General features: G+C 38.5%; 1 protein-coding gene across 2 annotated transcripts in view; it reads right to left on the reverse strand.

The window, feature by feature from the left end:
• Positions 1 to 26,283, reverse strand: part of POLR3B (RNA polymerase III subunit B) — a 148,560-nt gene that overhangs the window by 43,160 nt on the left and 79,117 nt on the right. For both annotated transcript variants that reach the window (XM_032168802.2, XM_058425560.1), the window contains 4 exons: positions 18,135 to 18,262; positions 7,628 to 7,837; positions 5,044 to 5,202; positions 2,899 to 3,016 (listed from right to left, as the gene is read on the reverse strand). In XM_032168802.2, the coding sequence (XP_032024693.1) occupies positions 2,899 to 3,016; positions 5,044 to 5,202; positions 7,628 to 7,837; positions 18,135 to 18,262 (615 nt within the window). The remainder of the gene's footprint in view (positions 1 to 2,898; positions 3,017 to 5,043; positions 5,203 to 7,627; positions 7,838 to 18,134; positions 18,263 to 26,283) is intronic.

Raw genomic sequence — 26,283 nt, forward strand, 5'->3', positions numbered from 1 at the left:
ACGAAAAAATCACCCTAGCAGTGATGCAGAGAGAGCCTGAGAGGTATCAGCCTGGAGGCAGATGGACAATTAACAAGAACTCCAGGCGGACCAGAGGGCCACAGTGCAGACACTGCAGCAGGAAGCAGGAGGAGGGAGAAAAGAGAGCTGCTAAGATGACAGGAACGACAGGATTGGTGTGTGTGGCAGGTAAAGGAAAGGAGTCAGGTTGTGCTAGTGACTGGCTGGCTGCTGGCAGCTGATGCCATTTACCAAGACAGGGATCCAGGAGGAGGAGCCTGTTTGGGGCCACTGTAAAGCTGTCCAAGTGCTGATACGAAGCTGACACTGGGCAGATGTCTACAAGGGAGTCATCAGCAAAAACAGGGTGAGTGGACTGCTGAGAATTGGAGAGCTTGTCCAGATGAGGTTCAAGAGTCACCTCGGCCAGGATGAAGTCACCACAAGGCCAGGCAGGATGGGGGGCTAAGAGTGAGTGATTAGACTGATAGGGAGGGCCAGGCGAGAGCAGTGTCACAACATCAAGGGAAGAGAGAGGTCAGTGGTGTCAAATGCTATAGAAGGGTCATATGAAATTCATTCATTCACATGATAACTATTTACTGAATACCCACTATGTGCCAGGTACTATGCTAGACACTAGGGGGTACAAGGTGAAAAAGAAACAAAGTCCCAGTCTGCAAGAAGATTCCGATCGAAGAGTCTGTCTGATTTGGCAAATTCGACTACACATGGGTTTTGCTTATTTCTTTACTTCCTGTCTTCCCGCACTGGGGTGTGACTCCCACAAAGACAGGGACTGCTGGTTTTTCTCCCTGTACTATCCCATGTGCCTGGAATAGTTCCTGGCATACTATTAGTGCTCAAAAAGTATTTCTTAAGGACTGGGCATAGTGGCTTATGACTCCCAGCACTTTGGGAGGCCGAGGGGGGCGGATCATGAGGTGAAGAGTTCGAGACTAGTCTGGACAACAAATTGTATTTTTTATTTTTGTAAAAATACAAAAAATTAGCCGGGTGTGGTGGTGTGCGCCTGTAGTCCCAGCTACTTGGGAGGCTGAGGCAGGAGAATCGCTTGAACCAGGAGGTGGAGGTTGCAGTGGGCCGAGATCGTGCCATTGCACTCTAGCCCAGGTGACAGTGGGAGACTCCATCTCAAAAAAAAAAGTATTTCTTGAACGAAACAAACATATAGGATGTCTTTGGTGACCTCTTCTGGAGCCGTTTCAGGAGAATGAGGAGGTAGGTAACAGGCCAGTTCCGAGGGTTAGGGAGCAAGCAGAAGGTAACAAAGTAGAAATGGAGATGACAAGACGATTGCTCTGAGGAGCTTCATAGTGAAAGGAAGAGGAATACAGTGGCAGCTAGAAAGGGACACAAAGACCAGAAAAAACTTTTATTTTTCTTTAAAGGTAAAAAGTATCAGAGCACATTTTCTAGCCTGTGGAGAAGGAATCAATAGGAAACAGGTTGAAAATATGGGAGGATAAAAGAGAAGATGACAGAAAAAGGTCTCTGAAAAGAGTGAATGAAATTAAGAAACAAAAGGAGAGATGAACTTTGCACAGAAAAAGAGATATCCTCCTTCAAGACAGGAAGAGACCCAACCAGCAGAGCCACCTCTGTAACTGTAAAATAGCTGTTTGTCCTGTAGAAGTCAGTGTAGAGTCTGGACCCATCCCCTAAGCAGAGCTGCCCATCTTCTCCTTGGTGCTCCTCCTCCAGAGACAAATCCATGGCACCCACAATGCTTTGCTGGGTTTAGCACAGTGGTCCAGAGAAGCACTCTGAAGCCAGATTGCATGACTTCAAATCCTGGTGCTGCCCCTTATTGCTGTGTGATCTTGGTAAGTTACTTAACTTCTCCTTGCTTCCATCTTATCTTTCTAATGAGTCACTAAGAGAACATAGCTCCTGGGGGTGGTAGGATTAACTGAGCTAACACATGTAAAATGTCCAGAACAGTAACTGGTACAGTGTAAGTTCCCAATATGCTATTATGATCATGGTCATTACTGCACTTTTTTTGTGTGGGGGTCTTTGCCAACTAAATATGATTCTTTGCAGGCAAGGCCTGTGGCTTATTTCAGTTCTATATCGCTGGCACAAGAGGCAGGATGGCTGGCACACAGCAGGCCACAGCTACTGTGTATTGAATACATTTGTAAAACTGCCATCACAACTCAAGAATCCAGTTCTCCTATGTCACCCTCACTGCCACCTCCTAAACTCAGTTAGCCTAGTTCACCTTGGCTAGGTTGGATATCTCTTCTAGTTTGGTTTTTATATCACAATGTGGTGACTACCATTGGCCCTTCTCACTAGGTTCATATTTTATTAAATTTTAGAGGTTAGAAGAAATTTAGAGATTAACAAGTCTAACTCTCTCATTGTATTATACAAATGAAAAAACTGAAGCTAACAGAATTTAAATGCTTTACTCATGTAAGATACACAAAACAACCTGTACTAGAGCTGGGCTATGTTCTAGTATACTGTGATGTCATGCTGTGGCCAGTGTGTTTTACTGTTTAAAAATATGACTCTTATCATGTCACTCTCTGCAGTATCAATTCCCAACTCTTTCACAACCTAGCCCCAGCAAGCTGCATTGATCCTCTAAAACCCAGGCACTTTTATGCCATGAGCCCTTCATCCTGTTGTTGATTCCACCAGGAACCCCTGCCTATGTGGTCCACACCTCAAACCCAGTTTAGGGCCTATATGATTCCACAGACTAGTTTTATCTTCTATGCCATGCTTTTTCCATGACAAGTAATGTTACCCCAAATTGCTATTTCTAGTTCTCCAACACACCAAGACCTAACTTCGAATTTCTCCCATTCCTTCTCTTTTTCTAACCTTTCTACATATTACCAGGGCACAACCAATACATACGTTATGGGTACATCTTTGTACTGCGGTTGCTGTGGTACATTACTTCCCTCCAAAGGAATCTGAGTCACTGTGGGCATGGACTTATTTACAAGCACTTGTTTGTTTTCTACTTTCTCACCTGAGAAAAAAAGAAAAGTGTTAGGCATATCGTTATCATCTGTGTGGAATACAAAGATTACGAACGAGGCACAGATGCACAGGCCTGCAGTCCCAACAACTCAAGAGGCTGAGGTAGGAGGATTGCTTGAGCCCAGGTTGAGGCTGCAGTGAGCTATGATCATGCCACTGCACTCCAGCCTGGGCAACAGAGTGAGACACACACACACACACACACACACACACACACACACACACACACACACACACACACACACACACACACACACACACACACACACACACACACCATAGTCTATATAAAATTAAGAAAATGATTCAGAGTACTACATTAACATGAGAAACATCATCTCAGTAAATAGCAATTTTATATATCTCTTAGGGTGTTAAGTTTTGATCACTTATTTTTATTTATAGTTATTTCAACCAGTAATAAGCCACCGCCAATTTAACTTGGGCAATGAGGAAATCAAAATATTTCTTTGGTTTTGCTGTTATTCCCATTTTTGCTTTGTATCTCTTCCTGGTAAGGTCAAAGACCAACTACCTGTAGTACTGTCATAGCGCGTATTTTCCAAGCCATACTGACAAGTGTTAGGATGAGAAAAATTCTCCAAGAAACAAAGGCAGAGAGAGGAAGGAGAAGTCACATATTCTGTGTCTCTTAGGAACCACAGCTTGATAAAGCGTTCAGCACCCACAGGCTAACCATGACAAAGTCATGTGGATTTCCCTCCCCACAACTGGGTTCTCTCCACCTTCACCACAGCTCCTGGTACCGGGTCTACCTTCTATTTTAGTGCCCTTCTAATCCTTTTTCTACACTGTAGTCAGAATGATCATTTCAAAACACATATCTGAATATATCATTGCTTTTAGGATCATAACGAAAATAGTATCATGGGCTCAGCATGGTGGCTCATGCCTATAATCCCAGCACTTTGGGAAGTTGAGGTGGGTGGAGAACTTGAGCCCAGGAGTTCAAGACCAGCCTGGGCAAGATGGTAAGAACTCATCTCTACAAAAAATACAAAAAACTAGCCAGGCATGGTGGCACGCGCCTATGGGTCCCAGCTATCCAGGAGGTTGAAGTGGGAGAACCGCTTGAGTCTGGGAGGCAGAGGTTGCAGTGAGCTGAGATTGTGCCACTGCACTCCAGCCTTGGTGACAGACTGAAACCCTGTCTCCAAAATAAAATTAATAAAATAAAACGAAGACAATACTAACACGGTAGCAAGGACTTAACTCTGGCCCCTACCCCGCGGGTCACCCACCAACTCGTGTGCACCATGCTTCCCTGCACTCTCTTCTCGTTAGCCACACTGGTCTTCTTTCAGATCTTTCAACTACCAAGCTCTGGGACCCTTGCACAAGTTTTTCTCACTACTTAGAACATGCTCCCTGATCCTCTTCTTTAGTTAACTCTTCCCTATCCTTCAGATTCCAGCTCACTTCCTTGGGGAAGGCCATGCTGATCTTCCTAACTAGGTCTAATACTCTTGCTATAAAATGGCCTCATAGCTACCTATATGATTCCTTAACCTGGGTTTATGCATGATCCTCTGATCAGTGTCAGTCTCCTGCACTAGCCTGTGAGACCCATAAGGGCAAGGGCTATTTGTTTCATCAACAAAATGCATTATAAGTTTGTAATTATAATGGAGTCATACCTTTGCAGGGGGATAAAATTCTAAAGTAGTCTGTAAGCTAAATGCGTAAATGAAGAAATACCAGTGCAGATGCAGGGACATGAAATATTCTAAATATTTCCTTAAAGTGGCTTTTCTATTATTCAAAATTATAACTAGAAAATTATGGTTAGCACAGATTACTGATAGGTAAAAACACAGTGTATAGAAAAACAGACTGGAAGGAAATTCATCAAAAATGACCTCACTAGTTGAGTTTGGATAGTGGTTTTATAGGTTGTTACTTTTTTCTGCCCTGTCAAATATTCAGAAATATTATTGAATAACATATGATTTCAAAAAGTAGATATTAAAAATTTTTCTTTTAAAAGGCTTTTACCTGGAGAACAAATACCATCTGCATCTAAGATTTCATGTCGCCAGATAGGTTTCCTTGTAGCAGCATCCAACATGGGCCCCATCACTTTATCAAAAGTCTGATTGGTGTATCGTTTCAATGTACACTTAGCATTTTTATATACAAGGCAACGCCCAAAGCCTAAAATGAAACCAAAATGGGCATTAGAACCACCAGTAACCCAAAGCTATAAGAAAACATGGATTTGTGCTACTCAACAATCCACTCCACCTCACCCACCCCCAAATCCCAAAACTTCTCTGTATTTGATAATAATCTGAGACCAGTACAAACCAAATAAAAATCTGATAATCTGAAGAAGTAGCACAGGACTTGTCACCTACCTACTGTCTGTGTAAACACTGGAATCTCTACAACCATTTTCTGCATGGAATATATCTTGTCATACTGGAGAAGGGTGAGAGAAATCTAAGACTGGTGCTGTGATTCTTTCAGAGGACAGAGCCATAGAATATTAGAATTGGAAAGGGCCTTAGAAATCACCTGCTTAACCCATCTCTTTTACAGGCACTATGAGTGAGGTCTAGAGAAATTAAGTGGCCAAGGTCATCCAGAAAGTTGGCAGAGTTGAGAATTGTGTTGAACAGCACAAGTCCACTGACTCCTGAGCCAGGATACACATCCTTTTGGTGCATAACTTCTGCTAAACTTCCCTGGAAAGTTTTCCTTTTTAAAATTTGGCATTTAGAGCAAGTTCTAAGCCAGCAAGTAAAAACAATAATTTTTCTCCAGAGAAGAGACAGAATGAAAAAAGAAACAATCAAATTATTTCAATGGGAAAAATAGTTCTCCTCTGCCCTAAAGACTGGAGTTTAATTACATTTTTAGATTGCATTTATCTAGTGGATGAGGGAAAAGCTGTGAAATCAACTAACAATCTAAACATTAAGAAAAATAAGTTGTCTACCAATGGATCAGAAAAATAAAAGGAAGAAAAATAAGCAAAAAGGACAGAAGAAAAACCTTTGGGTGGGGCAAAAAAACTTAACCACTGAATCCTTAAAAGAAAAAATCCATGAGTTGTAGAGTTACCCAAAACAGCTGTCATTCCTTCAACACTATAATTTCCTAAGATTCTGTGGCTGTGTTTCTTTTTTCCTTTGGGCCAAGCAGTTATTTTAAACTGGATTCTCTTACTAATCTCCTCAGGATATATTGAGCCATGCCAGAGTTCACTTAAATAAGAAATGTCTCAGGATTAAATGCCACCTATTACTGATGAAATAAATGCATGGCTGTAAAATCCTTCACTTAACAATTTTCCACCAAAAGCAGAAATCTAAGAACGTGACTTTAGAAATCAATCAGGTAAAAGTGGATTTATAAATAAAATCTCAGGGCTGTAATGTAATTTTTTAAATATGAAGGTGACTGTGAGATGAAGTAACAAATTTCTATAATTGGATGTCAGATGAAGACATTTGTGTCTTTATGCAAGGCTGTAGTCATCATGGCTCCTAGGAAATTGTGTATGGCCATAATAAACTCAGATCAGAATGCCAGCTGGTTTGGAAACATTACATGATCTTGAAATTTCATACAGTAGCCATTAACTGCAACATGCTGGAGTGTAATGTGAATCTTAACTGCATGAAATCAAGAAGTGTTTTCTTCAAAGTGTAAACAGACATTTTATTTACAGGTGATAGCTTAAAAAGCTAGGGGATAGTAAACTCAGATCATTGAATTGGGTTGCAGAGCTTCTGACAGACATCACAAAGTCTTCAGATTTCCACATAAACGTTACCAGTTAATCAGAAAGGAAAACATCTAGTTTTAAAGCATGGCTGTTGTCATTTGGAGGAAAAAAAAGAAGCATAAATTAAGTGTGGCCAACATTAATGCCAAAGACACATGTCTAGGAGTACTATTATGGCTGCCTAGCAACTACAAAGAGGGAAGGGGAAGGCATAGTGGGTATGCCAGAAAGGAAAAAGAGAAATCGAGATTATGAATAGAGAAGTCAGACTTCACATCAGGTGATGTCTAACAAACCACGAAGGTGGTGATTTGCGAAAGTAATTGTCAAAAACAGAAAGAAAAGCAGAAAAACTCCACGCCAGAGTTTGTGGCCATGTATTTTTAACTTTCGTCACTTGGCCAAAGAAGTTACCAAATTATGAGGTTACACAAATAAGAAACAGCCTTTTACATCCAAATATTGCTACTGCCCTCTCAAACAGGTTTGTTGTTAATAATATATATCACTAGATACAGTGAAAACACATATTTCATATATTGTAATTCCTGCTGGAAAACAAACACATTCTTACATTTTTTTCTCTTTGAAGGATTGTCTCACATAACCAATAAAATAAAAAAGAAGAAAAATATTCTGTAGTAGTACGCTTAACAAATTATTTCAATATACTATTCATTAAAAATGACAAGAAAGCCAATATCAAAACCCAGCCACCTCCTGTTTCTATATCATAAAATTCAAATAACTTAAAAAACACATTAACCAAGTGATTTTTACATTAATCATCCCTATATCTAATTCTGCAAAAAGCACCTTTGGCGTTAGTTTTGAAAATTCACTTACCTCTGTCTAAAGAGGCCTTGTTTAATACAAGAGCATCTTCAATATCATAGCCACTATAGCTCATCACAGCAACTGTTGCATTCTGTCCAGCTGGCAGTTTCTCAAATTCTATCAGTTCAATGGTTTTTGTCTTAACCATGGGTTTTTGTGGATATGCTAGTAGATACATGAGAGTATCAATTCTGTTTCGCTGGTTGTATCCTATAGTACCTGCATTGATATTGGAGAAAACAAAATACAACATTCTATTATGTGAAATAATAAGGTAGTAATGAATATAGAGATAAATACATTAACATCACTAATTAAAATGAAGAAAATCTTCAGGTTCAACATTTCAAAAGCAATACTCTCATGGTGGCTTAACAATTTGCAAAAGCAACTTTTCTCACTAATATTTAAAGTTCTACAAAGAAGGAAAAATATACTCAGAGTATATTTTAATCTAAATAATTTAGACTTTTTGGATTTATATTATCCCATTTGAGGGATTTAGTTTCCACTGGTTAATTTCACAATCAACAATTCTTTATTTGGTTCTACCGTGTTCCAGGCCTGCTGGGGAGAGGTAAGAACAATGCCCAGTGTTCACATCCAAGGAGCTTATAAAATGGATAAACAGGTATATTCCATAAAAAGAAATAAACAATTGCAAAAGTTCTAAATGAAAAAGAATACAGGGGAGAAGGGAAGAAAAAGAATGAACAAAGAAGAATTCAAGTAAGAGCAAGGAAGACTGGATTATTCATTTATTTGATGATTCACTTATTAAGCAGTTAATAAACATCTACTCTGTGCCAAACACTGGAGATAAAATTAGAAAAGGCCTGGCCCCTTCCTTAAGAAATCTGGGGCACAGCCCAATCAGGGGTGGGCTCTTCCCTCCTTAGCAATCAGTCTTTCCACCTGATTGTTCCTCGGAAGGGTGTTATTGGGTCACTGTCAACTGAACATGAAATCAGAATGTTAACCCTTTCTCTCATTTCCCCTTATAAACAGGGTTCGCGGACCTGCCTGAAGATAAGTCTTTCAGTCTTCTGGGCTTGTGGACACAGAACTGATGCTACACAGAGACGTTAAAGTTGGAAAACTCAGGCTTGCTCTACTGTTGAGCTTGAGTGTGGGCTACTGAGCCTCTTTAACTTCTCCTAGGTATCTCTTTTTTCCCCTGTGAATAGCTAAGGTAGCTTTAAGTCTCTCTCTCTTGCACATGCTTCCATAGTGACACATACACACCACACACACACCACACACACACACACACTCCAAAGTACCTGAGTGCCATTTCACAGAGTTACACCCTAGGGTATGCAGACACCAAAACTCAATATTTATTTCCTTTAACTTTTTCTCCATACTCATGTCAAATCAATGATGATTTCATTTTGGGGATGAAAATAAGCTATTCAGGCTGGGCATAGTGGCTCATGCCTGTAATCCCAGCACTTTGGGAGGTCGATGTGGGTGGATTGCTTGAGCTTAGGAGTTCGAGACCAGACTGGGCAACATGAGAAAACCATGTCTCCACTAAAAATGCAAAAATTAACGGAGCATGGTAGTCCCAGCTACTTGGGTGGCTGAGGCATGAGAATCACTTGAGCCCAGGAAGTAGAGGTTGCAGTGAGCTAAGATCATACCACTACACTCCAGCCTGGGCAATAGAGCAAGACCCTGTCTCAAAAAAAAAAAAACAAAAAAAAAGAGAAAAGAAAAAGAAAATAAACCATTCAAGCAGCAAAAATGATATGGTACTCCTTGACAATTACTACTGAAAGAAATAGTAAACATGTAGGGGATACCTAGTGTAGTGCCATGCTTATTATAGATGCTCAATAAATGTCAAGTGAATTAAATTGAAGACTTCTATTACACTTTTTATGACAGTATGTGCTCAAATCTCTAAAAACTTAACAAGATTCAGCTGAAAAACAAGTCAAACTGAACCTCGTGAACTTTTTATCAAGGTTGCACTATAAATTGCCAATTAATTTATGCTATTTTAGTGCCAACTAATAAACTGGGCAGGATACCTGGCAATAGATTACTTACTATTTTAGAAATAAGATTACTACTGCTGGGATTATGGTAAAGTTCACTGACAATAAGTTTGTCCTTTTATATGAAATCACTTAAAATTTATGTTGAGATTTCAGTTCCAATTGTATACTTTACTCAGCTGGAGACAAGGGTTCAGGCAATGTCCCACCAGGCTGCCAAACATGTCTTCTGAAACCTGAGACACGCATTATTATGCAGCAGGGAAGCATAAATGGCTGCACCTCTAAACAATGGTGAAAGAGACTGGATCCTGCTATAAATTGTGCTACCAGGCCCAGAACATAATTCTCAGGCATTACAACTGACCACTGAATGGATGAACAGCAAAACAGTTTAGCAAATGTTTAGTGCTTATGACATCAAAAAGTTTTCTCTAAAGGCTTTTTAAAGAACTTGTGAGAGTATACATGTACGTGCATTTTTAGCAGCACTAACTATGGGTATGTAAGTTAAAATGCTAAAATAGAATTTATAAACTATTCTATATCATAAAACTTCAAAATGCTATCAGATTCCCAAATTTTTATAAAAATAATGAATGGCTGACTAACCATTTTGCCAATAAGCAACAGGCAAGCAAATGATAGGGCTTGCCTGTGTGCAGCACACGCTCAAACTTTGATTCCCCTATTACTATTTTCAGCTTCCTTAAAAAAGGCATTACATATATATACACACATATAAAATAACACAAGGAGGATATCTGTAAGTTGCATTCTACTTCTATTATCCCATTTTGCTGTAACTATGGTCTCCAGTGATTCCCTTTACTTACTAAGGCATAATCTTTCTTAAAAAGCCCTATTTTCTTGATAACAACTTTCTTAAGAAGTCACAAGTTGGCACTACAAGGTATACAAATCTAGCTTAAAATATTGAAGAAGTGCTATTTTATAAGGTGGTATGAAAAAGCTTAGTAAGGAAGGATGTAAACAGCTTAGAATATGTATGCTGAAAAAAATTAAAATGAAGTTTAACGCATTTAGCTATTTTTTCCTATCTTCCTTTGCCAAATTTCCTCCCCTCCCCTCCCTCTTTTTTTTTTTTTTTTTTTTTAACAGAGTCTCACTCCATCATCCAGGCTGCAGTGCAATGTTACAATCTTGACTCACTGCAACCTCTGCCTCCTGGGTTCAACCAATTCTTGTGCCTCAGCCACCCGAGTAGCTGGAACTACAGACGTGCGCCACCACACTCAGCTAATTTTTTTTTTTTGAGATGGAGTCTGGCTCTGTCGCCCAGGCTGGAGTGCGGTGGTGCAATCTCAGCTCACTGCAAGCTCCGCCTCCCGGGTTCACGCCATTCTCCTGCCTCAACCTCCCGAGTAGCTGGGACTACAGGCACCCACCACTACGCCCAGCTAATTTTTTGTATTTTTTAGTAGAGACGGGGTTTCACCATGTTAGCCAGGATGGTCTTGATCTCCTGACCTCGTGATCCACCCGCCTTGGCCTCCCAAAGTGCTGGGATTACAGTGTTCACATCCAGGAGCTTACAGGCGTGAGCCACTGTGCCCAGCCTAAGTTTTGTATTTTTAATAGAGACAGCGTTTCACCATGTTGGCCAGGTGAACCCCTAACCTCAAGTGATCCGCCTGCCTCGGCCTCCCAAAGTACTGAAATTACAGGCGTGAGCCACAGAGCCTGGCCTCAATTTTCTTTTAAATCAACATTTTTGAATACAATAAACTTCATCCATTTAAAGTGTACAAATTAATGAGTTCTGATATATATATAATATATATTATATATAATATATAATACATATAACATATAATATATAAATATAATATATAATATATATTATATATATCTGTGAAACCACCACTACAGTTAAGATCCAGAACATTTCAAACCCCCAAAAGATCCCTCCCTTTGTTCCTCGCCTCAGGGGACCACTGATCTGTTCTGTATCATTACAGATTAGTTTGCATTTTCTAGAATTTTATATAAATGGAGTTACACAGTATCTGCTTATTTAGCATAATGATCCTGAGATTTATGCATATGTTGAATATCATACTTCATTCTTTTTATGGCTTAGTATTGTATAAATATACATTTTGTTTATCCATTCACTTGCTGATGAATATTTGCATTGTTTCCAGTTTTTGGCTACTGTGAATAAAACTGCTATAAACATTCAACATTCATGTACAAGTCTTTGTATGTTTTTTCATTACTTGAGTAAATATTTAATACCTAGGAACGTAATTTCTGGGTTGTTTGGCAAGGGTATAGTTAATTTTAAGAACATTCTAAAGAATTTTCCAGAGTGATTATACCACTTTACATTTCCACCAGCAGTATATGAGCATTTCAGTTGCTCCACATCCTCACCAACACTTAGTAGCTCATCTTTTTAATTTTAATCATTCTGAGTGTGTAGTAGTATCTTACAGGGGTCTTAATTTGCATTTACCTGATAACTAATAATGCTGAACACAGTTTCATGTGCTGATTTGGTCATTCCAAAACTTTGTGAAGTGCTTGGTTTTTGTTTTTATTTTGTCTATCTTTTAATTGGGTTGTCTTATTATTGAAGTGTTCTTTATATATACTTGAATACAAATCCCTTATCAGATATATGTATTGCAAATACTTTCTCCCATTCTATGGTTTGCATTTTCATATTCTTAACAGTATCTTTCCAAGAGCAAAAGTTTAATTTTGAGAAGATCAATTTTTATACTTTGTACTCTTTATGTAAGGAAATCTTAGCTTAACTCAAGCTATGAAGGTTTTCACCTAGGTTTCCTTCCTCAAGAGTAATGGTTTTAGCTCTTACATTTAGGGCTATAATATATTTTTTGTTAATTTTTATATGCTATGAGGTAGGAGCTAACGTTCCTTTTTTCCATATAAGTATACAGATACTTATTTTGTTGAAAAGACTTTACTCTCCATTGGATTGCTTTGACACATTCATTGAAAATCAATTGCCCATAAATGTTTGAGTTTATTTCTGGACTCTTGATGCCAATTCCATTGACCTATATGTCTACCCTTCTGTCAACACCATACTGTATTACTGTAGCTTTATAGTAAATCAAAATCAGGTTGTATAAATCCTCCAACTTATTCTTTGTTTCAAAATTCTTTTCAAAAATATACCCAATTCCTTAATGATTTTAATACTCTCAGAGATTCATTCATTCATTCATTTTTGAAACATGACTTACTATACTCCCTACTAAGCTGACACTATGCTAGGCACAAAGGATATACAGTTGACCCTTGAACATGGATTTGAACTGCGAGGGCCCACTCATATATGGATTTTCTTTTGCCTCTACTACCCCTGAGACAGCAAGACCAATCTCTCCCTTCCTCTACACCTCAGCCTACTCAGTGTGAAGATGACGAGGATAAAGACCTTTATGATAATCCATTTCCATTTAAAGAATAATATATTTTCTCTTCCTTATAATTTCCTTAATAACATTTTCTTTTATCTAGCTTATTTGAATTGTAAGAATATAGTATATAACACATATCACATACAAAATAAGTGTTAATTGACTATGTTATTGGTAAGGCTTCCAGTCAACAGTAGGCTATTAGTAGTTAGCTTTAGGGGAGTCAAAAGTTATACACGGATTTTCAACTGTGAGAGGAGTTGGTGCTCCTAACCTCTGTGTTGTTCAAGAGTCAACTGCAGCACAGGTTGAGCATCCTTAGTCAAAAATCCAAAGACCAAAATGCTCCTAAATCAGAAACTTTTTGAGCGCCAACATGCCGCCACAAGTGGAAAACTCCACACCTGACCTCAGGTGATGGGCTGTAGTCAAAACTTAGTCAAACTTTGCTTCATATACAAAATTATTAAAAATATCGTATAAATTACCTTTAGGCTATGCGTATAAAGTGTATATGAAACTTAAACGGATTTTGTGTTTAGACTTGGGTCCCATCCCCAAGATATCTTATTATGTATATGCAAATATTACAAAATCCAAAAAAATCCAAAATCTGAAACACTCCTGGTCCTAAGCATTTCAGATAAGGGATATTCAACCTGTAATAAATAACGGAGCTCCTGACTTCAAGGGGCTTATAATTTACATTCTAACAGACAAAGTAGCCTGATCGTGATCCACAATGGACAGGAAAAAAATGAGAAAAGAAGTTAGTTTTGGTTGAGAAGAATTTTAGTAAGTTTTATAGGTAACATTACATAGCAGACATAGAAAACCTTTTATATGTTACTCAACAAAACTAGGATTCAGCTTCCTTGTCAGAACAAAAAAAGGTATGTATTATATTTCAAAGGATTATTATTGTGATTAAAAAAAAAAATGGGCTGGGTGCAGTGGCTTACACCTGTAATCCCAGCACTTTGGGAGGCCAAGGCAGGTGGAACACCTGAGGTCAGGAGTTTGAGACCAGCCTAGCCAACATGGTGAAACCCTGTCTCTACTAAAAAACAAACAAACAAAAAATTAGCTGGGCATGGTGGTGTGTGTCTGTAGTCCCAGCTACTCAAGAGGCTAAGGCAGGAGCATTCCTTGAACCCAGGAAGTGGAGGTCGCAGCGAGTTGTGATCCTGCCACTGCACTCCAGCCTGGGGTGACAGCAAGACTCCATCTCAAAAAAAAAAAAAAAAGAAAAAAGAAATAATGTATGTAAAGAATTTGGATACTCAGTAAGTGGCAACATTATTTATGACCAATATTAACAATACTAGTAATAATAAAATACATACCTTATTACCCTGTAATATCATCCATTCTACCTCCCACTCAAACCTACATACTAAACTTAGTGTACTCCATTTTACCTCCATATATATGTATATATTCATTGCTAACATGCTAGTCTTAAGAAATGCCACATAAGCTTATACCTAAAATAGCTATAATAATTTAAAAAAATTTTAACCAATAGCAGAATTCAAAAAAATAATTTCCAGGGGTAACTTGGCCAAAACATTTTTTGCATTTTGCACCCTCAAACAGACAAAGAATAAATATGCTAAAAATCAAATCAAACAGAAAGGGGGAGGAAGTATAGAATGAAACAAAATTTTATGAGGATCTTTGTATATTGTGTTTTTAGTGTCTCAAAATTCTCCAGCCTATTTCTAGTACATCTCAGCCTACTGTAAAGTGAGGAACATAAAGGAAGAAACTATCTACTTAGGAATAGAATCTATTAAAAACAAACACAAAAACAGAAGCTGCATTCACCCCTGAGCTTAAAAAAAAGTCCCAGTAGTTTGAAGTTGAAGCAGGAAGGGGTAGTGAGAAGAAGCCACTTTGAGGTCTGGGAAGGTCTGTGCTGCATATTCATTAATTGAGCTGATAGTAACTGAATGATCCTTTTACACAGGAGAAAGTGTTCCACTAGAGGATTGCCAACTAATAAATGGGCAGGATATGAAAGTGTGGCTCATGTGAACTTGGCATCGGATGCCAATGAGAGGACACAAAATGTGGCTCCAACACACAGCCCTTCCTGGTAGTGCTGAGCGAGTGACCTGGAGATCCAGACATTTCCAGACGTCCACCTGACTTCTTGCTCTGAGCCACGTCACAATACACACACAGCCATACCCATGGAGAAGTGCTTCTCAGTGGCACAGTAAGATGCTGTGTGGAAACTCGAACTTTATTAATAAAGCACCTAAGATTTAAGAAACATCCTCTGCTAGTGTTTTATCGTGGATTAGCTTTCTTACATACAAGGTATGGCTTTCCATCTCTGTGGTTTGTGCTGGCCTTGGTCTCCTTCGTAGTGATAGAAAATGACTTTCTCTCATTTCTTCACTCTCTTGGGGGGAAGTGGGAGGGACAGTAGGGAATGGTAGAGAGCAAATTTTCCAGATTGGCTAGAATATTTAGTGAATTAATTCTGAGCTACTATCTTCCACGTTATACATGGACCAGCAGACAGATGAATAGCAACTAAAATATTTTAGAAAATCCACATAGAAGCTCTGAATTTAAATAATGTTCAGCAATGGCTCATAGTAAAAATGGGATAGAGTGTGTGTGAGTTTTAGTTATCAGCTGTCAAGACTGCAAGGAATTAAAACGATCCAGAGAAGTCCCACTCAAAGTGCGAAGTCTGCATTACAGACCTGGGTATCTGCTGTGGGTTTTCTCCCTCTGCCGACCTTTTTCCTTTTGACATTTTTCAAGCAGACTTTGCTCAATACTTCTGCAGCTATTCCAGTGTCCACAGAGAAATGCTGCCGCGTTATATGCCAACTCTAAATGTACTTTTATCTTGCTGCTTTTCTTTCCAGTCAGGTGTTTTATAATAACAAACAGTAACAAAGGCTTTTTTTTTAATTACTTAAGATATTCAGTGGCTTTTGTCTTCCTAGCGTCAGCAGTAACGTCAGAGGATTGTATCCAAGGAGCTAAATGTGCAGGACCCAGGGTCAGAGCAGCTGAATACACCAACCTCAGAAAACACAGACAATGAATTGCAAATGACACTCAAAACAAAACGAGAAAAAAAACCTTCACACAGAAAACTACAAAAGAACTCTACAGACACTGAATTGGCTTTCTGTACACACTGATCCTGCTTAACTGTGTGTGGTAACTAACCAAACGTTTCAGATACTCATTGCCACATATAAAGGGTTTTTCTTTTCTTCTTTTTTTTTTTTTGTGGGGAGAGGAGTTATAAAAATAAAAATATTATTTCTTTCTTTCAACTCTATTCTTTATTTTTTAAAAAAGCTTCACTACGTGGAGATAGCTGCAGCTCTTTCTGTTTCGATCTTCAAACACACTGAAGAGTGGCATTAGCGATGAAGTGATTAGTCTTCCGTTAATTCTGCTGAAGGTTCTACACAAAAGGTGCATTGTTTCAGCTGGGATTCACATCATGAAACAAAATGGTTTGGTAAACCCAATAGCAGTGATAGCCCTTTCATGACACACAGGGTTCAGTACTGTATATTTCAACTTGTTAGCAAGTCAGAAGCACAAGCGGGAAATCAGCCTACACCGCTACTGAGGATGAATGGGAAAGGCTAAATTGATGAGCTGCTGTTTAGATTTTCCCACTGGGAATTATTCTCAACTGTCCAGGCATTACATCATTCAGGTAAATAGTAGCAGGATAAAATGCTTTTTATTTCTTTCTAGCTAACCAGAGGGCAATATAAAAACTTGAAAAGAAATATATCTACTCTCTATCCATAATGAAGAAATAGGGTTTCTTAATTGCCAAGCTATGGTCAGTTGCAGCTGGTTGTTGGTAATGGAGGAGCTAAATGCATTCTGGTTGCTACCCAAAGGCAATGCAATGCCTTCCTCTCTAAATTTTTACAGTTTCTTTATGAAGCTCCTTGTATCATACTTTAAATCAGAGATGGCAATCATATTGGTGTCATGGGCATATACGAAAATAAAATTTACTAAATATATTAGGATTTAAATGATTTTTTTAAAACATTTCAAAAAGCTTTATAACTTTTTTTTTGGTGGGGTCAGGGGGCACTGGTATTCTCTCTGTATTACCTTCAAGATAAAACCCAAACTCCTCAACATATGGCACCTCCCCTTCACGCCTCTGTACCAGGCTACACTAGGCAGCCATACCAAAGTACTGAGACCTCTTATGCCATACTTGCTCACACTTCCATACCTTCAAAAATACTCAGTCTTCCAAGACTCAGCTCAGCTCTACCCTTCAGAAACAACCCACTCTCAGTTTAAGTGACCTTCCTCCTCTAATTTTCTTAGATTTTGGTTGTCAGTTACAGCATTTATTACACCAGATTGGGTTACTGTTTTATTTGGTCTCTCCTACTAGACTTTGAACTCCCTGAGCACAGGGCTCTGCTTCATCTCTCTATTTTCAGGCTCCAGCCTCATGTCTAGTCTACAGTTATGCTCAATAAATGTTACAAATGAACAAATAAATAAATTAATAGATAAAAGAGAAGACGAAGAGAAAGAGGAAGGAAAATAAACTCAGAAATCAGTGTGACATGAATTGGATAAGTTTTAGGAGATACAGTAGCAATTGCAAGGGTATAATGGGTTCAGGGATTGTCAACCAGGCAATTACTAGGTACATTCGAATAGACATTGTACATCTTTATCTGTTTTTTTCTCCCTCTTCCTCCTTAACCTTGAGTTTTTCTGCCCTTTCTCCCATCTCTCAAGGTTAACAAGTTACATCTTATAGGGCTTTTTTCTTTATATTTATCTCTATTAATTCTGTGACACTTATTACATATTGCTTTGTTCGGTGAAGGAAACAAGTTTAGAGAGGTTTTCTCCATTTTTTGTTTAAGCCTTGTTTAAGGGCACCAAGCCTTGCAGAGTTCCATAGGCAACTCCCTGGACTTGGTAACCCTCAGGTGTTCCCAGTGCCTGGTTGGTTTAAACATATAATACCGGTGAAGCAGGAATAAAGATGTAAGACTTTTTCCAAAAGTATTTCCAAGTATTTAGAACCAACTTGCAAGGAGGAAATCTTACCCATGGCTTGTTTCCCCATGGCACACTGATAAGTGTTTCTCGGTGACTGGTTATGGTGAGGGTATGGGATCAGTCCAGCACACACGCCGAGAAGAGTGAAGGGTTCAATCTCCAAGTGGGTGGTGTCTCTAACAGGTTAAGTAAAAATCACGTATCTTAAGCATCAAGTACAAAAATAAACGTCTCTTAAAAGGTATAAAAATATTGTTATCTAGGTCCTCAAGGGATTTATATGTCTATAAAATTTGATGCTAGTAAAACTGGTAAAATAAAAACACACTTAAAATACAGTAAAACATAAGAACTTGTTGCATTAGGAGATATACCTAATGCTAAATGACGAGCTAATGGGTGCAGGAAATCAACATGGCACATGGATACATATGTAACAAACCTGCACATTATGCACATGTACCCTAAAACCTAAAGTATAATTAAAAAAAAAAAAAAAAAAAAAAAAAAAAAAAAAAAAAAAAAAAAAAAGAACTTGTCATTAACATATAAATTACTATATTCAACATATAGAAATACATCAGCAATATCCACATGGATGAGTAGCCTGCTTTTCCTCATTCTTCTAACATATATCAATGAGTACACTGAGTGGAATATACATCCTTTAAGATTAGTTACTAGCCGGGCACAGTGGCTCATACCTGTAATCCCAGAACTTTGAGAGGCCGAGGCAGGTGGATCATGAGGTCAAGAGATCGAGACCATCTTGCCAACATGGTGAAACCCTGTCTCTATTAAAAATACAGATTAGCTGGGTGTGGTGGTGCCCACCTGTAGTCTCAGCTACTTGGGAGGCTGAGGCAGGAGAATTGCTTGAACCCGGGAGGTGGAGGTTGCAGTGAGCCGAGATCATGCCACTGCACTCCAGCCTGGCAAGACAGCGAGACTCCATCTCAAAAAAAAAAATGAATAGTTACTATAGGCCGGGCGCAGTGGCTCACACCTATAATCCCAGCAGTTTGGGAGGCCGAGGCAAGTGGATCACTTGAGGTCAGGAGGTCAAGACCAGCCTGGCCAACACAGTAAAACCCTGCCTCTACTTAAAAAATACCAAAAATTATCCAGGCATGGTGGTGGGCACCTGTAATCCCAGCTACTCTGGAGGCTGAGGCAGAAGAATTGCTTGAACCCAAGAGATGGAGGTTGCAGTGAGCCAAGATCTTGCCACTGCACTCCAGCCTGGGCAACAGAGTCTTGCTCTGTTGCCCAGGCTGAAAAAAAAAAAAAAAAAAAAAAAAAAAAAAAAAAAAAAAAAAAAAAACAATAGTTACCATAGACCTACAGGGACCAATACCATGGCCACTAGACACTAAATAACTGTGGCTACTGAGCACTTGAAATGCCAGGCTAGTGTGACTGAGAAACTGAATTTTTAAATTTTACTTAATTTTAATTACTTTAAATTTTATTTTCTTATTTTTTAATACAAAATATATTTACTTATTGTTATTGATACTGTTAATGTTCTTCGATATTATCAATATTTCTATTTTCTTCCATTCATACTTTTTTTATTATTATTGTACTTTAAGTTTTAGGGTACATGTGCACAATGTGCAGGTTTGTTACATATGTATCCATGTGCCATGTTGGTGTGCTGCACCCATTAACTCGTCATTTAGCACTAGGTATATCTCCTAATGCTATCCCTCCCCCCTCCCCCCACCCCACAACAGTCCCCGGAGTGTGATGTTCCCCTTCCTGTGTCCATGTGTTCTCATTGTTCAATTCCCACCTATGAGTGAGAACATGCGGTGTTTGGTTTTTTGTCCTTGCGATAGTTTACTGAGAATGATGATTTCCAGTTTCATCCATGTCCCTACAAAGGACATGAACTCATTATTTATGGCTGCATAGTATTCCATGGTGTATATGTGCCACATTTTCTTAATCCAGTCTATCGTTGTTGGACATTTGGGTTGGTTCCAAGTCTTTGCTATTGTGAATAGTGCTGCAATAAACATACATGTGCATGTGTCTTTATAGTAGCATGATTTATAATCCTTTCAGTATATATCCAGTAATGGGATGGCTGGGTCAAATGGTATTTCTAGTTCTAGATCCCTGAGGAATCGCCACACTGACTTCCACAATGGTTGAACTAGTTTACAGTCCCACCAACAGTGTAAAAGTGTTCCTATTTCTCCACATCCTCTCCAGCACCTGTTGTTTCCTGACTTTTTAATGATGGCCATTCTAACTGGTGTGAGATGGTATCTCATTGTGGTTTTGATTTGCATTTCTCTGATGGCCAGTGATGATGAGTATTTTTTCATGTGTTTTTTGGCTGCATAAATGTCTTCTTTTGAAAAGTGTCTGTTCATATCCTTCGCCCACTTTTTGATGGGGTTGTTTGTTTTTTTCTGGTAAATTTGTTTGAGTTCATTGTAGATTCTGGATATTAGCCCTTTGTCAGATGAGTAGGTTGCGAAAATTTTCTCCCATTTTGTAGGTTGCCTGTTCACTCTGATGGTAGTTTCTTTTGCTGTGCAGAAGCTCTTTAGTTTAATTAGATCCCATTTGTCAATTTTGGCTTTTGTTGCCATTGCTTTTGGTGTTTTAGACATGAAGTCCTTGCCCATGCCTATGTCCTGAATGGTATTGCCTAGGTTTTCTTCTGGGTTTTTATGCTTTTAGGTCTAACATGTAAGTCTTTAATCCATCTTGAATTAATTTTTGTATAAGGTGTAAGGAAGGGATCCAGTTTCAGCTTTCTACATATGGCTAGCCAGTTTTCCCAGCACCATTTATTAAATAGGGAATCCTTTCCCCATTGCTTGTTTTTGTCAAATTACTTTAAATTTTAAAACTCAAATTGAAATTTAAATAACTCAGTTCAGTTACATAAAACCTTTTATCTTAGAACAACTTACATTTATGAATCTTTTAAAAGTGTAAATGTTATGAAATGAGATCTAGTAATTCTGATAAAAAATTGGCATCCAAATTGAAATGTGCTGTAAATACACACCAGATTTTGAGGACTTATAGTACAAAAAAAAGTGTAAAATAGCTCATTAGTTTTATATTACCTGTTGACATAATATTTTGGATATGTTGACAAATAAAACTATTATTTAAAATAATTTTACCAGTTTCTTTTTACCTTTTTAATGTGGCTATTAGAAAGTTTGAGGTTATATAGGTGGCTTGCATTTTATTTTACTGGACAGCTCTGCTATGGGTAGTATTGGACACAAAGTAAGATTTTATCCAGTAGATCTCAGAATCTTGGTAGCTTTCATAATATATTTCTGCAGAAAATTCAGTTTTTTGGCCAAATGATGAAGCAACTCAGATGTGTTAACAGGAAAGAGTACCCAGATTAATTATAGGTCTTTATGGAAGGTACCAGATGTGTCATCCAGGATCTGTGATCTCTGTGGACTCGCTATTTTTCCCTCAAGTGTTTGTGAAGTGTAACCTTAAAAATTTCAGTGGTTTACAGCACCTGTGGACCGAAGCGATGTCCAAGAAACCAAGTCCCAACCCATCAATGGAAGGTACTTGGTAAAAGATCTCCCATTTATCCAGTTATTCATCTATTTTTTTTTTTCCAAAACACATGTATTAAATTATGTCCCTAGTTTGGTGAGAGAAGGTGCCCTCCATGTAGTTCTTGGTTTGAAGAGTACTGTTTTCACCTTATGACCTAGCAGAACCCCAATCCTCTCAGACAAGCAGGAAGGGAAAAGGCTTCCTTTGTTAAGCAGGAAGGGAAAATACTCTAGGTTTTGTTTTGCTTTTTTCCTTAAAGAACATCAGCTTATAGCTACATTTTATAGACTAGAAGAAAACAGATTTTCTTTTAAATATACTGCTTTGTTTAAATATTGGCCAAGTTGACATTCTCCATCTAAGTAAAAACCACTTTTTCAGATGTTAACACTGGATTGAGTTGAAAAATGAAAAGAAACATCTGAAGTTTTTTTCTTTAATGGTGACAACACACATAAACTCATATAGTATCTAATAATTACTGGAAGTCCAAACACTCTAGAGTCTGATTTTACAAAAAAAAAATTATTCTCTTTAAAATCATCAGTTTAGAAACTGAACAGGAATTGGGAGATTTCTTTTTTTTTTTTTTTGAGGCGGAGTTTCGCTCTTGTTGCCCAGGCTGGAGTGCAATGGTGCGATCTTGGCATACTGCAACCTCCGCCTCCCGGGTTCAAGCGATTCTCCCACCTTAGCCTCCCAAGTAGCTGGGATTACAGACATGTGCCACCATGTCCAGCTAATTTTGTATTTTTAGTACAGACACGGTTTCTCCATGTTGGTCAGGCTGGTCTCAAACTCCCAATCTCAGGTGATCTGCCTGTCTTGGCCTCCCAAAATGTTGGGATTACAGGTGTGAGCCACTGCACTCAGCCGAGATGTCTTATTCACTGTATATAAAGCACTTAAATTTAGTTCGAATGAAAACTAAGTAACCTGTTGTTTATAATAGTAGAAAAATTGGAAACTACCTAAATATTCAACAGTAGGAAACTAGATAATAAACTAAATATGTGTAGGTCGATAATGTAATAACAAACGGCAATTAAAAATATATATATATATTTATATGTATACAGTCACACACCACATAACATCTTGGTCAACACACTGCATAAATGGTGGTGGTTCCAAACGATTATAATACTGCATTTTTACTATACCTTTTCTTTGTTTAGATATGTTTTGATACACAAATACTTATCATTGTGTTACAACTGCCTACAATGTTCAGTAGGGTAATATGATGTACAGATTTATAGTCTAGAAGCAATAGGCTTTAGCATATAGTCTATGTGTATAGTAGGTGACAGTGGGTGACAGACACCATCTAGGTTTAAGTACACTACGATATTCACATAATGAAATCACCCAACAACAAACTTCTCAGAATGCACGCCCGTCATTAAGTGATATATGACTGTGTATACAAATATACATGTATGCAAATTTATATACTAATATGGAAAATGTCCTGAGTATACTGGTTAAGTTTCAAAATCAAGGCACCGGAAATGTTATCACTGTTTTATACACACATATTGTGTGGAATCATGTGTGTATGTCTGTACTCAGAAAAAAAATCTAGAATAGTATATAAGAAATTATTAGCATTGACAACTTCTGGAGTGTAGAGTCTGGTGGGATGGGAAAGGAAGGGGATTCATTCTTTGTACTTCATGCATTTCTATATTTTAAAAAACATAAGTATGAATTAAATAATACAAAAACTTCTAGTTTTTAAAATGAAATTAATTTGATATATGGAATAGCTTGGTAATTGGGTAATGCTGATAGTTAATGTTCATTTACATCAATGAAAAACCAGATGAAAATCCCTGCCTAAGTGAAGCTTCTAAGTGAGGGGAGATAGACAATACATAGGATACATCAGTAAAATACCAATTTTACTCTATGGTAATAGGCACAAGAAGTAAAAAAAAAAGTAGTAAAGAGGAGTGGATAGAGACAAGGGTTTCTACTTTCAATAGAGTGGTCAGAAAAGTCTCACGAGAAGGTGACACCTAAGTGAAGACCTGGAGGAGGTGAAGCAGTGAGCCATGCAGGTATGTGAGAGAGTGCTCCAGGCAGAGGAAGCAGCCAGTGCAAAGGTGCTAAGGCAGAGGCACGCCTGCAGTGTTCGGAGAAGAGGCCAGTGTCGCTGAAACAGGGAGTGGGGAGAGGTAGAAATGGGAGTGGGCAGATTGTGCAGGAACTGGAAGGCCTCTGTAAGGACTTCTGAGGCAGACGGAAAGCCCCTGAGGGATTTGAGAAGAGAACGGACATGCCCCCTCTGCTCTATTAGGAAAAGACTGTATGGGAACAGGTGTCAAAATAGTCAGGAGGCCTTTGCAAAAATCCAGGTAAGACATAGAAATGGCCTGGACTAGGTGATGGACTGAGGTAGTGAAAAAGAGTCCAGATTCCAGAAGTATTTGGAAGGCTCATATGATGAGCTAGGGATTGATGTCGATATAAGAAAAAGGGTCAGGACGGAAATAGAGGGTTCTGTTGGCTTGAGTAATACAAGGATGAAAATGTCATTTATGGGGCTACTATAAAATAGTTCTCTTTTATACTCAGGATATATATCTATATTTTTTGTGAGTAAGGGTCTCACTCTCTTGCCCAAGCTGGAATGCAGTGGTGTTCCAAGTATAGCTCACTGCAGCCTCAAACTGGGCTCAAGTGATCCTTCCACCTCAGCCTCCCAAGTAGCTGGGATCATAGGTGCACACCACAACACTTGGCTAACTGTTTTTTATTTTTAGTAGAGATGAGGTCTCACTGTGTTGCCCAGGTTGATCTCGAACTCCTGAGCTCCGGCCACCCTCGTGCCTTAGCCTCCCAAATTGCTGGCATTATAGGTGTGACCCACCACACCTGACCCTCAGTCAATTTTAAAATGAGGGGTATAAAATAGTACTTTGAGAGATTCACATCTTTAAGGAAGAAAAATTCTGACTAAAAAGCACTATTTACAAAGTGCAAAAAATACATATATATTTGCAATATATATATTGGCAACAGGGCTTTGTCACCCAGGCTGGAGTGCGGTGGCATGAACATGGCTCACAGAGCCTCCACCTCCTGGACTCATGCAATCCTCTAGCCTCAGCCCCCTGAGTTACTGGGACTACAGGCATATATCACCACACCTGGCTAATTTTTAAGTTTTTTGTAGAGACAGGGTCTTGCCATGTTACCCAGGCTGGTAAATTATAATCTTCTAAAAAGTAATATATTTCATTTGGTAGCAGAAAACAGAAAAGTTTTTCTTTTTCCTGTTTTAAGAGATAAGTTCTCACTCAGGCTAGAGTGCAGTGGCACAATCATAGCTCAACGTAACCCGTAACTCCTGGGCTCAAGTGATCCTTCCACCTCAGCCTCCCAAGTAGCTAGGACTACAGGTGTGTGCCACTGTGTCCAGCTAATTTTTTATTTTTATTTTTAGACATAGGGTCTTGCTATGTTGTCCAGGCTGGTCTCAAACTCTTGGCCTCAGGTGATTCTCCTGCCCCAGCCTCCCAAAGCACTGGGATTATAGGGGTGAGCCATTACACTGGGTCAGAAAAGTACTTATTCTTGATTGAAGATATAAATAGTTATTAGGTGGTAGTATTAAACTCTCTAGCAATATATCTGCAAGAATTCCAATTTCAGGTAAGTGGTACATCAGTCACATGCATCAGACAGCAAGTTATATAGATGCTCTTTAATGTACTCCAAATGGAACACAGATGCTTCTAAAAATATCATTGTTCAAGAAGAAATATTGTGAACATACTACCAATTCAAGTGTATACTGCACATAAACTTAGAGTTTTTGAACAGACTATGTAGAGAATTCCTGCACTGATAAGAATTCAGATGTCCATGGACAAAATCATCTCTAAAAGAGGTAAGTATATTTTTAAACAGCTTGATTCATTAGTTCAATTTTGGCAGTAATCAAGTATTAAAATCAGAGAAGCAACTCCTTTTAAAAAATATACATTAAGGCTGGGCATGGTGGTGCATGCCTGTAATCCCAGGAGACTGAAGTGGGAGGATCACTTGAGATCAGGAGTTTTAAGTTTCACTGAGCTATGTCGTGCCACTGTACTCCTTCTGGGTGACAGAGCAAGACCTTGTCTCAAAAAAAAAACCATACATATATATATATATATGGTTTTATATACATATATATGGTTATCTATCTATATGAATATATGGATACATCTTTCTATGAGTGTGTGTGTGTGTGTGTGTGTGTGTGTATATATATAAACTGTCACATGAATAGGAAGGATAATTAAATCTAAAGATGACTTGTTAGCTGCTTTGTAATACTCTTCACCGGGATAAATGATGGGTTATGCTCTGCTATAAAATTGTATATTTCTTTATGTTACATACAGAAATATACAATATACATATATACCATGAAATACTATGCAGTCATAAAAAGGAACGAGATCATGTCCTTTGCAAGGACATGGATGAAGCTGGAAGCCATCCTCAGCAAACTAACACAGGAACAGAAAACCAAACATCACATGTTCTCACTCACAGGTGGAAGCTGAACAATGAGAACACATGGACACAGGGAGGGGAACAACACACACCAGGGGGTCTGTTAGGGGGTTGGGGGAGG

This window comes from Hylobates moloch, unplaced genomic scaffold, assembly GCF_009828535.3.
Source record: "Hylobates moloch isolate HMO894 unplaced genomic scaffold, HMol_V3 SCAFFOLD_12, whole genome shotgun sequence".
Taxonomy (NCBI): Eukaryota; Metazoa; Chordata; class Mammalia; order Primates; family Hylobatidae; genus Hylobates; species Hylobates moloch.